This window comes from Bison bison, unplaced genomic scaffold (assembly GCF_000754665.1).
Source record: "Bison bison bison isolate TAMUID 2011002044 unplaced genomic scaffold, Bison_UMD1.0 scf7180017864453, whole genome shotgun sequence".
NCBI lineage: Eukaryota > Metazoa > Chordata > Mammalia > Artiodactyla > Bovidae > Bison > Bison bison.
Window position 1 is genome coordinate 689,937 of NW_011495015.1, and position 13,709 is coordinate 703,645.

General features: G+C 47.6%; 1 protein-coding gene across 11 annotated transcripts in view; it reads right to left on the minus strand.

Annotated features, from left to right (window-relative positions):
- The window catches only part of SLMO1 (slowmo homolog 1 (Drosophila)), a 73,246-nt gene that overhangs the window by 23,240 nt on the left and 36,297 nt on the right, over positions 1-13,709 (minus strand). For 3 of the 11 annotated variants that reach the window (XM_010859049.1, XM_010859050.1, XM_010859048.1), the window contains 3 exons: positions 13,004-13,093; positions 11,887-11,957; positions 5,033-11,798 (listed from right to left, as the gene is read on the minus strand). In XM_010859049.1, coding sequence (XP_010857351.1) covers positions 11,327-11,798; positions 11,887-11,957; positions 13,004-13,093 — 633 coding nt within the window. In that variant the 3' untranslated portion in view covers positions 5,033-11,326. Of the gene's footprint in view, positions 1-696; positions 2,840-5,032; positions 11,799-11,886; positions 11,958-13,003; positions 13,094-13,709 lie in introns of those variants that run through there. The other 8 variants (XM_010859053.1, XM_010859055.1, XM_010859054.1 and 5 more) reach the window with 8 other exon arrangements.

Below are 13,709 nucleotides of genomic sequence, written 5' to 3' on the forward strand. Positions count from 1 at the left end.
CCCAGGCTGCTCTTTGTGCTGCTTCTGGCACTTACTTCTGGTCTGACAACAGCTTCGCTGGCTGGCTGGCCTCGGGTGGAATCTGATGTGTGTCTGCGCACTGACTGTCATTCTCACCCTCTCCCTCCAGGCTGAGAACACTTTCAATTCACTTCTCACAGTTTTAACTTTCTGTCAGTGTCAGGAAAGATAGCAAAGCTTGTAAATACTGTAATATATTTATTGGTATTTGGAGGGCATTCATTCAGTGGACAATGAGAATTAACTCTCCCAACACAAGTAGAAGTTAAGTACATCAACTTAATAGTCTCACTAGATTTCAAGTCTTAAGCCTTTCAAATTAAACCAGAAAGTTGTCATGTAGGAGTTTTTAAAATGATCTTACATTTGATGAGATCCCATGATCTCATAAACTCACATCATGGTCAGCACCATGAACTCATGCCATGAATTTTTTAAGACTCTTATTTTTCTAACTGTATTAATAAATGTCAGACTGGATTTTAGGTGTCACATAGGAAAGTTTTAAATTATATTGCTATTTGCTAGAGCAAAACAGCAGACAATTTTGTACGTGCAGAACTGTTGTAGGGCCATGGAGAAATGTGTACACGTTGACCTGGCTTCGTGCGTGTATAAAGTCCAGGCACTGCTGGCATTCAGCGTAACATGACGCTACCAAACATTTTCCATTAAAGTCTTTTAAAATTGAGGAGAAAATAAATGACTTTCCATCATACGTTACGTGTGGAGTTCCTATTATAAAATCGTGCTATCTTTTGGTGACTAGCTGTTTGAAACCACCTAGTTTGGAAACACAAGATACATTTATGTGACATCAGCAGTTTACGATCAGCTTGAGAAATACAACCTGCAAGGACCACACTGAGAACATAAATGAAAATGAGCTCCCACTGTAACTGCTGTGTCATCAAGCAGCCTGCTTCCTTTGTCACCTTGCAGGGTAGGAAACTAAAATCTACAAATTGTCTCCATAGTTGTACAATATTTAGAAAGCATTTTTTTTTTCCTAAATAGAATTCCTTATGCTATGTGTTCTTATAATGTCCCATGAAACAAAATTTCTTGTTGTAGCTCTTAAAGGCTTGAGTTTAAACCCAGAATGAATTTAGGAAGGTTCTGTCTTTATGTTAATTAGAGAGCATCCTTGGTGTTTTACATGCCTTAAACCTTAGGTGATACTGAGTGTAATATTAATCCATTACTTATTTGCCAGATGTATTTTAAGCTCTTCTTGCAGTAGGTTCCTGTGACAGGTGTGTGACAAGACCTCAGCTCGTAATCCACATGCTCGCTGACTGAGTCCAGGGCACAGCCCTTGCCTTGCTGCTCCTAGGTTCTGGAGACATCGGGACCAGGAAGGGAAGCTCTGGGCCTCCCTTATTCAACTGCGCCTTTCTTTCTCCTTTCTGGCCCCTGGTGAGGAGAAGCTGTAGAGTTGCAAATCATTAGAACTCCATAAGGAGAATTGTTGTGGGTAAGGGCTGGACTACACACTAATGTGTCAGGACTCCAGTTCTGCTCTCTGCAGGGTGTGCACACATACATACACACAGCCATCAGAGCGCACCTTTTCCCCTCATGTTGACCTCAGGCCCACATCTAGAAACATCTCCTTTGGCTCATCCAAAAAAAAAAAAAATCAAGAGCTAAGAACCTACTTAATATAAAACTCTGCTTACACTAGTTAAATGCTCAGGTGCAGTTACCTGGCAGATTGAATTCACAGTGCTGTCCCACTAAAATGTGCATGGTGTGTATATTGATGTATTTTAGAATAGATGTCACTATGTGGAACATTCTCCAGCTGTTTTTGCTGTGGGGTTTTGATGCCAGTGGCACAACCTGAGCCTCTTAACATGTGCAATATGAAGCAGAGGACGTGAAAGGGCTCCAGCACTGACAGGACACAGTACTCATGAAGCAGGCTCCTGAGAGCTGGGTCATCAAGGAGGTCACTTGCGTCCCTGGGGCTTAGAAGCTGAGGGATCACCTGGATGTTCCACTCACCTGGTGGCCCGACGCTGGTTCCTGTTCTGGGATGCTCTCAAGAGTGGCTCTGATGCATCTATAAACTGAAGGAAGGAGGGCACTTCCTCCCCTAGGGAGCAGTCAGCACAGAGGGGCAGCCTCACTGGAAGGCGCCCTTCTGCATGTTCTTGGCTTTGGTGTCCTGTCATTGCAGGAACTGTCAGTCAGTCCCTGGCCTACCTCCTCTGTTCCTTCCCCTGCGGTGACACAGCAGAAAAGGTCACACCCAAATTTTGCTGGTTTTGGAAGAGTGGGAATGCCAAAGAGAGGATTTCTGGAAAGCTTACCTGAATATCAAATTCCTCAGCAAATGTGGTGTAAAAGCTGTGGGCAATCACAGAGAAGGAAGGAGGAGCAGCACGATTCTGCAAAGGTGGACAGACCTCCTTAACCGTGTAGCTCCTACAGCAGAGCCGAACGTGAAACAGAAAACAGAGTAGCTTCTCGTTTAAAGGGAAGAAACTTTGATCTTTGACACCCCAAAAGCAGAAGATGCCTGAGAACATTTCAGCTGTCCGTAAGAAAGGGAAGATGACTTGGGTCATCCTACCACAAGGTCATCTCAGGAGTCAGACCGATAAGACTGTGAACTTGAACTGAGCACCGTGAACTTAATGGCTAGACATCCCCACTTCTGTGTGGCTCCCTGCAGCAGCCTAAGGCATTCCTCACGGTGCATCCGGTGGTGGACACAGCTTCATGGTAGAAACTGGGGCTCACTCTGCTGCACAATGGTAGCCACTGGCAGAAAGAGCTCTGTAGGACCTAAGGGCTTCCACCTTGATAACTGGGAGAAAAAACAACCATAATTAGTGAAGCAGAGCCTGGTCTCAAGCATGTGAACTGGCTCTGACTCAGTTGCTCCAGCTTAGCAGTGGTACAACCCTCAGTCCTCAGACGTTGGGAAAGTTGCGCAGTGCTTCCTGACTTCAGCACTGAGGGTGCCGGATGTGGTGGTCTCCGGGTCACTTTAACCAGGAGAAACATGATGGGTCAGAGTATCCAGGCTGCAGACACTGAGCAGTGAGTCACTGAGAGCCTGAGTCATGGAACAGAAAGTGGGAGGAATCTCTGCAATTCACATTCACCCTTTCACTGAAGCCAAGTGTCATTAAACAGTACTTCTCTGTATTGACAAACCTGATTATATGGCAAAGAGAGGTTCAGTTTTACTGTTTGCTATAAAAAAAAATCTGAGTTCATCTCCCCAAATTTAAAAAGACAGATGCATTGACACACATTAACAACAAGCAAAAAACAAACAACCCCCTTTTCACCTGCTGTTTTGTGCCAGCACCATCCAATTACTGTGGTTCATTCCCAACCTGCTGGATGCAAAGGCATGGTCTATTTTGGTAGGTCTCGTCCTGCAGTGTGACATGTGCCCTGCTGTGTGACGTGTCCCACTGCAGATGTGAAGGGAAGCGAGTGGCTGGGTAGGGTGGGGAGTGGGTACATGTAACACACAGTTTAACTGCATTAAATGGAAACAAATGTACAGACAAATCTTGCTGTTCAGCTTAATAAAAAAAAAAAAGGTTACTACAGCCACGGCGGAAGTAGGGGTCCCCAGTCTACACACCTCCCATTGTGGTAAGGGATCCCCAGCCCAGAAGCTTATTTCTTTGGCCCTCTCAGCCCTGATTAAAAACATCCAGGGCCAGGCAGATGCTCTTTCCCTGCGAAACTCCATCAGTGAGCAGGTGCAGTAGTGGATTGGAGCCCTCATGGCATTCATGCCACTGTTCACCTCCTGCTTCTGCCTCACATGGCTGCACAGAATGTGCCCCATCCCCTGGCACAGCTGCTTCTGGTAGCTTCTGGACTCCCATGTCTGCAGTACTTGCTGCTGTTCTTCCTCCACCGCACATAGCATCTACTACATTGTTTCACGAAGACACGGATCTTTGTCAGATTTCTTCACTGCTACATCTCTAGATTTGGAAAACTATCTTGCATGCAACAGGTGCTCAAAAATGTTTCTGGAGTGAATGGATGAATTGAGCAGGTTCAATATGGAAATAAGTCAATACAAAGACAGAACCATTAACATGTCTTCCAAACAACTGACATAGTGTGTAGTCAGTGCTCTTTACCACGTAAGTGCCACGCACAGCCATATTCTTCCTTTAAGGCAGGAGTAAAACCCAAAGTCAGAAGTCACTGCAGCCCAAAGGTGGCTGATTAGAATTGGGAGGCCTGAGGCAGCAGCTTCTGCAGCTGCTGGTTCCCTGGAGCCCGCAGAAACCCCACTCTTGTAAATGCCACTCACCACATGCTCCTCTCCAGGCTCCCGTCCACTCCAGATCCCTGGCGGAGCCACCATGCACAGCCCAGCCTCCAGACCGGCTTTTTCCATTAACACATTGGTGGGCAGATATCAGAGACCCTGGAGACCTATAATTGAACTGCTGTGTGAACGCAAATTGTGTGTTCATCAGCACTGAGCTCATACTCAGGACCTTTTTACTAATGCCCCTTTCAAAGGATGATAGTTAATGCTTACTAATCATAACATTTTGATTAAAATGTATGTGCCAACTGGGCTGAAATAAAACATCCCAAATGACTTCAAATTTGTCATATTAAAACAGTTTGGCCAAGAAAAGAAAATAAGGGAAGATATGAAGATAAGCTTTATATTAGATAATATGTTTTTAAATGTTTTGCTGGGTTTTAGTAGCCAATACTAGCTCCCAGTAGTTGAGCATGTTACTGATTTCACTCGCCTGACACACAGCAAAACCACCCTGCCAACTCCAGGCTGTGAAGGAAAGTGCAGCATTTACTGCAGGATACCAACACGGAGTTAGCACAGAGAACGGGCAGCTTGTGACCAAACAGCCAAACTCTCTGACAGCTTTCAGGTAAGCATGTTTATTTTTTTAATATATATTTTAAAATATTTCTTTATTTGTGCCAGTCTTAGTTGTGGGATGCAGGATCTTCAGTCACAGCATGTGGGATCTAGCTTCCTGACCAGGGATTGAACCCAGGCCCCCTGCATTGGGAACATGAAGTCTTAGCCACTGGACCACCAGAGAAGCCCCCAGGGAAGCGTTTTTAAAGGCAAGGTCCTCGAGGGAGAGGTTTAGGGGTGCCTGATCACTTGTGGACGTTTGTCCTGACTGGTGGGTGCAGTAACAGGGTGGTAAATCTACATCATTACCCATCTGGTTCCAACCACTCGAGGGGTCTGCCTGCTGACTGTCAGCATGCAGCTAACTCCTCCACTTGATGGGGTTACTATCAGCAAACCATCTCAGGACAGGGCTCAGAATATTACCTATAGCCCTTAGGGAGGAACTAAAGGTCCCTGACTTTGTTTAATGGCTAAACTATCATTGCTTTGACTTGCTTGACTGTTGCACTTGCTTCTCCATTTTTCCACTTCTCTGATTAAATTTGCTCTTTGGAAATTGGGCAAGGGCTAGGAGGCCAATGTTTTTCTACCAACGAGAGGTGGGGAGCACAGGATGGTGGGGTCTGTCACCAGGAAAGCCCCACAAGGTCCTGCTTGGTTTCAAGCACTTTTCCACACCAGGTGCTATGTAAAGCACTCTCAGCCACAATCCTGATACTCAGCTCTGAAGCAGGTGCTGTGCATACACTTGTTGTCTACCTGAGAGATGGCAATATAGCCAGGTAGACATGTGCCCAAGGTCAAACCACTAGCCCAGCATCACATGTGAGGTCCAGCCCTGTGCTCATAACCCTGCTTTCTGTCCACCTGCCTTCCCCACTGAGGGCTATGATTCTGAACCCAGTCCTCAAGTTACCACATACTCAGTGAGCACCCAGGGCTGTGCATGCAAAGTAAACATCCCATCTCTGCTTCTAATCAGAAAAATATGTATGTGAATAGTTTAGAAAAATGGTCCAAAGTGATATAAAACTCTAGGAATTTATAGTAAGTTGTGAGCTGGTGTCAGTCAAGAACACTTTCCTGGAAACAGATTTCATGAAGAGAGGGGGCCCAACATCCCCCAAAGTGTGGTCTGATGACACCTGGATCAGAATCGTCTGGGCCTGTGCTTAGGCCTTGGTTTTGATTCCTTCCAAAAGGTAATGAGAGTAGTCACTGAGGAAACTGACCACAACATATTAAACACCACATACAACAAACCTACAGCTAACATCATTCTCAAGGGTGAAAAGCTAAGAGCATTCCCTCTAGGATCAGGAATAAGACAAAGATATCCACTGTCGTGACTTTCATTCAACATAGTGTTGGAAGTCCTAACCATGGCAATGAGAGAAGAAAAAAAGAATCCAAATTGGAAAAGAAGTAAAACTGTTACTGTTGGCAGATGACATCATACTACACATAGAAAATCGTAAAGATGCTACCAGAAAACTGCTAGAGCTTATCGATGACTTTGGTAAAGTTGCAGCATACAAAATTAACATACAGAAATCTCTTGTATTCCTGTGCAATTAACAGCAAAAGATCAGAAAGAGAAATTAAGGAAACAATCCCATCTACCATCTCATCAAGATAAATAAAATAGGAATAAACATATCTGAGGGGACAATAGACCTGTACTCTAAAAATTATAAAATGCTAATAAAAGAAACCAGAGATGATACAAACAGATGGAAAGATATATATCATGTTCTTGATTGGAAGAATCAATATTGTCAAAATTACTGTATTACCCAATGCAATCCCTTCCAAATTACCAATGGCAGACTTCCCTGGTGGTCCCGTGGTTAAGACTCCACTCTTCTAAAGCTGGGGTCACAAGGGATTAATCTACAAAATACACAAACAGCTCATGCAGCTCCGTATTAAACAGAACAACCCAATCAAAAAATGGACATAAGATCTAAACAGACATTTCTCCAAAAAAGGGATACGGATGGCCAAAAAACCCATAGGACACCAACATCACTATCAGAGAAATGCAAATCAAAACTATAATGAGGTATCATTTCACACTGGTCAAAATAGCCACAATTTTCTTCCAGAGTTTTCTTTCACATACACAGGGATTTATTTTAAGGAATTGGCTGCCCTAATTTTGAAGGCTGCCAAGTCCAAAATCTGCAGGGTGGGTTAATTAAAATTCATTTAGCACCCTACTGGTTAGTTTAGGTATCTTGACTAAAATCCAGAGTGCTACAAAAGTTGATTCCGTTGTTTTGGTTTTGTTTTGTTTTTTTTTGCCAGCTTATTGTTTGTTTCAATGTGGGGATTGATTCTCAGAGTACCCACCTCTGCCATTTTCCATGATGGCACTATTTTTGAAGTTTTTTAACCTTTAATTTTGAAATTAATGTAGACTTACTGGAAGCTGCATACCCTTCACCCACTTTTTCAGTAACATGTGACATAATTGTAGCACAGCACCACAGCCAGGAATTTAACATGCGCAGTGCAGCACAGAGCGCTTTTAAAAGATCACTTCAACAAGGCTTGGCTGTATGAAATTTCACATCAGGGACAAAGAGACCCTAAAAGCTTTCAGAGAGAAAAAAAAAAAAAAAAAAAAGCCATATACAGAGACTCAGGAAGTGAAGTGGAAAACAATGGAGCTGTGCCTTCAAAATTCTGAGAACAAGTATTTTTATCTACATTTATATGTCCAACCAGCTTTTGAGTGAAGAGTGGGAAGAGAAGGGACATTTTCAGATGTGCCAAGTCCTGGAAGCTACTGTGGCATGTCCTTCCCCATTTTATGGTGAAAGAGAAGGCAGGAAGGCCAGGAGACAGGGCTCCAGGAAGGGAGAAAGGCCAACAGCCATTCGGCTGCTGGTCAGAGAGTGAGACGGGCCTCCAGGAAGAACAGCACCAGGGAAATGAGAAAGGGGTGTGCAGCCTATGGGGTTTGAGCTGTAGGAGAGGACACTGTGAGGTGCTGCAGAGAGCAGGGGAAGAATGTGGGGGCATTCAGCCAGGGACTTTGAAAAAATAAACAGATGAAAAGGAAAACACAGTTATTACCTTCAAGGGGAGAAAAGCTACATAAAGAAAATATAGAGACTCCCTTGGCGGTCCGAAGCAGGGGCTCAGGTTCCATCTCTGGTGAGGGAACTAGATCCATATACACAACTAAAGATCCCTCATGCTACAACGAAGACCAGACCTGGTCAAATAAATGTTTTTTTTCTTTTAAAAGAAAATGTAATTAACGTATAGCTTTTCACTTGGTAATAAATAGTAGTTATGTATATTTTAATCATAGAAATAATTAACCATAAGTTACAACACAGCTATACTGGAGATGGGAAGATGTGAGAGGGAAAATAACCATCATAGCAGGAAGTCAACAGATTTAATCTAAAATTGTTGAATCAAGAAATAGCACAGTATGCTCATTTATTTTAGGAATCTAACAGTAAACGCCAAAACTGCCAAGAGAGTCTACAGAAGGGTAGAAGCATGCTCTGTGGAAAGGGTAAGAGGGATTGTTTTTGTCATAAATCTTTTAACTATTTTACCTTTAAAGCTATGTGCATAAAAGTCTTAAAAATAAAAATGAATTTTAATTTTGGATTGGAAGTATCAATATCAAAGGAAAAGCAGTATCTAAAAAAATGTGGTAGAATACAGTTCCAACCTTCCTTTATGGAGAAGAGCTTCTCTAGAATTATCACTTAAAACACAAAATTTTTTATTTTTGAAAATTGAGAAAATTAAAACTCCCAGTTGGAGGTACCTTGATGTCGGCAGAACAGCTGAGAGCTTGGAACCACCAGCCCAGACTGCAGTCCAGGCGGGGGTCCCAGATGGTGCGCAGTCTCATTGCAGCCGCAGGACAGAGCAAATGGCTCTCCAGGCCAATCCTACCTATCCCGTGTCACCATCAGGGTGGATGCCCGACTCTAGCACGTGCAGATCCATGAAGGGGTAAGACAGGGACACACGTCAGCTATGTCTGAGGTAACAGCTGGTGGCCAGATGTGTGAAGAGACAGGCAGTGAGCCTGTGGATCAAAGGCAAGGGAAGGGAATGGGGCATCCTCTGCAAAGAGAAAGCTCTTTAGCGAGACCCCAAGAGTCGGCAGGAGAGCTGGCACTGAGGGGAGGACAGATGAGACTGAGGGAAGGACAGAGGAGGCCCCACAGCCGTCTGAGAAAACCAGGCTCAGGCGCAGCAGAACAGGCGTGTAGGCTCAACGTGCGGTGGGCAGCAAGGCAGCCTGCCCTGCTCCCAGCAGGTCTGCCCCATGGGCAGTGCCACTGGCCAGGCCTCCTGTCCTGTGAGGTCACAGCCGACCAGCCTGATGATGGCTGTGACCCGGGAGCTCCCGCCTCTCCCAGTCCAGCCAGGACCATGCTCCAGACTCGCTTCTTCTCTTCTGTTTCTTTTTTTGGTGAGGCAACATTAAAGACTGAGGCAGTTGAGCTCTAGATTGTGAGGCAAGAGAATGTGATAGGGTCCACAATTCAAAGCAACAGCATCAGACACATACCAAACACACATGCACACGCCCAAGTAGGATGCTCAGCAGTCAGGTAGGCTGCTTGTGGTGCATTCAAGGAAGAAGGTCATGACCTTGGGTTCAAGGTGAAGGTTCTGGCAAACCTATGCATCAGTGCCTTAGGCAAAAAGCAGGAAGCTCTTTAAAGAAGCCCAAGCCACAGGGCTCATGTCTGCTGACTGAAGCACCAAGTGTGCATATGTGCTGCAGACAGACCAACTGAGGGTGGGAAGCAGGGCCAGAGCTTGAAAAGCCAAAAGTAGGAGGAGTTCCAGGGCAGGAGAGTAAGGATTCTCTCAACAGAGGGAGCAGTGAACTCTGACCTTATGAAGCAGAGATGACTGCTGACCACGCCAGCGTCAAACCTGCCCTGAAACCCCAGACGCTCAGGGGAGGAAAACAAAGAGTATTTGAGAAGCTCAAAGAGATGCTGGGAAACAACTTTGAGCACTAAAAACGAAGGGCCAGTGATGGCACACGGCTGGCAGCAGCAGGAAGGGCAGCCTACTGGCCACAGTGCTGACACCTGAGCCTGGGGCATCCGCACAAGATCGTGGGCAGGCACTCCAGTCTTACTCCCAATAAAATCCCCTTCAGATCAGCCCTCCACACTGGACCTGCTGGTGAGACCCTCCTGCAAAGGACACAGCAGTCCCAGAACACAGGACTGCGTGCTGAGAACCGCTTGCAGGAAAAGCCAAACTGCCCTTGGAGACGAGATGACAAACCTGAACACAAATCTCGCCATAAAACGAGCTGGTGTGTCAGGAGGAGGATGAAACCAGTTCGGTCTTTCTCTACAGGGCGGGGCCCCACACAGAGCTGCATCCCGCAGACCCCTCCCAGCACGCAGGCCGCACACGCCGCTGGGAGCCCAGTGGGCGCCACATCCTCCTGGTTCAGGAATCCTGTAGCTACCGCCGCTAAGCACGGGAAGGGGGGGGGTTGCTGCAGGCCTCGTTAGCTCAGCGCGCGTTCCGCATTTTCAATTATCCACTCAATAGCGGCCCAGCCCTGGAGCAACACAGAGAGAAGCCAGTGCGCTGTCAGAGGTCGTCCTGCTGTCTCACCGAGGAGCAGACAGCGAGCTACGCAGGTCAAGTGAACGCAAAGGAGACACCAGGCCGAGAAACAAGGCAGGCGACACACACAATTCCAGCCCCAGCCAGAGCTCCACGGAGCCTTACCCCATCCCTGCTGTCACCTCCTGAGGCCCCTCAGACCCCTCCATGAGCGGCCCCTAACCTCCGCTCCTGAACCTCGGGTGTGGGGTAACCCGCCTCTCCACCTCCATCTCCCCTACTATCAGCAGGTGGCTAGCCGCCCCGGGCGCCCCTGACCTGGTCTGGGGTGCTGTGGGATGGTAACGACAGCTGGAGAAGCCGTGATTCTCCACAGGCCTCCAGCACAGCAGCCCCTAAACACAGGAAGTGAGAGGCCTGGATTTAGCCTCACTGAGTCTCCCCTGACTTTTCTCATAAAGGGCTAAGGGACTCTGTCCTTGCTGAGAGTTGCCTTCCTTGTAGAATATTCTTCTCAGCAAACACTCAGGCCTGCCCTAAGCTAGACCATGGACAAACAAAATGAGTCGTGCCAGCTCTGTCCTCTGGGCTCGAAGTGTGGATGTGATGATGCTGCTCTGGGTCAGAAGCGGGGGACACTACCCTGAGCTAAGCTACTCTCAACCTTCCTCAAATCTGGATTTTTCTAGAAACACGGCAGACTGGTCCTATATTGTGACTGGACAAATGCAAGCATAAACGGCTCTCAGCCAAGCCCTGACCTGAGTGCACTAGGAAGGGAAGGCTTAGGTGCCGTGCCATTGGTTGCAGACAGAAACCAAGGGGCTAGGGAGAGCGGGGGATGGCAGAGAGGGGACTGCATGCCCGGGTAAAGAGTTGGGCCCTGGCACCCACACAGCCTGGGACCCATCCCTCCCAGGGTCCCTCCACAAGGCTCACTCCCAAATCCTGCCAGAGGTACTCAAAATGCCAGTTAAATACAAAACTGCTAAAAATGTTGAGTGTCCTGCATGCCCACGCCCACACTTGTCCTGGATGTGTGGGGTCTGTCTTGTTTAAGAGCCCAGGTAGCTCAGCTGCTGCTGGAAGTCGTGGCTTGCCTCGCTGGCCTCTGTCCCCCGCAGGCCTGGGGCCCTCCCCACTGCATATGCCTGCTCCTTTGGCCACCACCCCCCCAACAGTGAGAGGTGGTACCTTCTTTGCGTTGGACGATATCGTGTTGGCCATTAAACTCTCCAGATAGCTGCCGAGGCTGACTCCCTTCACGGTGATGACAGCTTCCTGGGTAAGCACGGTCCTGCAGGAGAGCGCGCTGGAGGTGAGAGGCTGAGCAGTCTGAAGGGGGAGCCCCCACCCCACCCCGCCCCAGAGTTCAGTCCACTTACTTTCCTGGGTCCTCCGGGTGGGGTGTGTACACCAGCCTCTCACTCACTGACACCAAGTTTGTGAGTGTGATCTTTAAAAAGGACACAATGGCTGTAGGTTCTACTTCTCTTGCATTTCTTCCCAGACTGCCCACACTCACAACTCCACACCTGCACTTACTGGAGCCAGAGCAGAAGGAACGCCGAGGCCCACAGATCCTGGCCACTGTTCTGGTGACACCACCCTCCCTCCACACCCTACCCAAACCTGAGCCTGGCTCATGAGCAGTCACCACTGTATATGCAATGTTTTTATGAAAGACTCTGTGTTTAATAAACCTTATTTTCTTTCCTTGATCCTCAACCACACTGTGAAGTCTGTTCTTTTTTAGATGACAAGCATGAGACTCAGAAAGGCTGATCACTAACACTCGCAGCCACACAGCAACTTGGTGATCACCTGTCCTCCCCAAAGCCTTCCCTTCGACCTTCCTCCTCCCCTTCCTCCTGAGCCAGAACTAGTCCCCTCTATTGACAACTTGGCTTTCTGCAAAGAGGAAGTGGAATTTTCTAAGTAGAGAGAGAACAATATATAAACAGTCAGGAATGGCCAATGTACAAACACCCGCCCAGCTCACTCTGCCTCTGTGGAAGGGCTGTCTGGCCTGAGGGAAGGGGCCGCTGACTAAGGTCCAGGGGGTCAACTGGGAGCTTGCACCTGCAGTGACCCCACCCACAGGGTAAGGGGCTAGCATAACCATGCTCCAGCCCACGCAATTCCCCCAACACTCTCTCTGAAATTGCATCAGGCCAATATCAATGGTTCCTGATTGTGAGACAGGAGAGAGGAAGGCAGGAGGAAGTGGCTGTTTCAGTGGCTGCTAAGAGACACATGTGCTGCTGAGGGCAAGGCAGCAGCTGAGAGGGGGCGGGAGGCAATAGAGAGGCAGGAGTCTGTCCCGTGGTTACAAAGGTGTGTTCACATCATTATGTGTGTTCTTCAATATGTTTTTACACTGGAAAAAAAGACAAGATACTGCTAAAGCAAACTCAGCCTTTCTATTAAAAGATCACAGACCAAAGGTGGGCTGGAAACAATTAAATGAAGACATTATGCACCACTGTGGCTATTGCTTACATTGGTGGAGCAGAGCTCCATTTTCTTTTCCACTGGATCCACAACAGAATGTTCTCTGATGTATGTCAAAGTCCTACTGGTCCCCAAAATCTGAAAAACAAAGTGAAACCAGCATGGTGACATTGACATACCCTCAAACACTGCATGTCACTTCAGATCAGCTACTAACTTCTTCAATCAGGCTGCAGCAGCACCTCCAGCTCCTCCAGCAGCTGCTGTCCAGCAGGTGGGACAGACAGACACATAAATCAGGGATGGAGGGACTGGCACTAAGATGGAGGAGAAAGTGGAGCAGGACCTGGGGCACTGAAGCCAAGGTCTGGCTGGTAAGTCAGCTGAGGACCAACCTTGCCCCCTGCCCCATCCCCCTGACCACCACTGTGCAGAGCCAGCTCTGGGGCTCAGGCCACAACCAGGCAGGGCGATGGAGCTGCAGTGGGGCATTTAGAGGTGGGAAGGGGGGCTGTGGGGGTTTGGGTTTCCTGTGGGGGGGTTTTGCTGCCACAGGTGGGTCAGTGGACATGGTGAACACTCAAGTGAACAATTAATTCACAGAGAACAAACTATCTCTCAGGCTTCCCAGAAAGCCCAAATGGGCAGGTTGACACTCCCTACGTATGGGTGCCAGCCAGGCTGGCAGGTGTAGACAGGCTGTGTTGGGGTAGCTGGGCTCCCCAGGGGCTCACCGCTCTCACCAGGGTGGGCG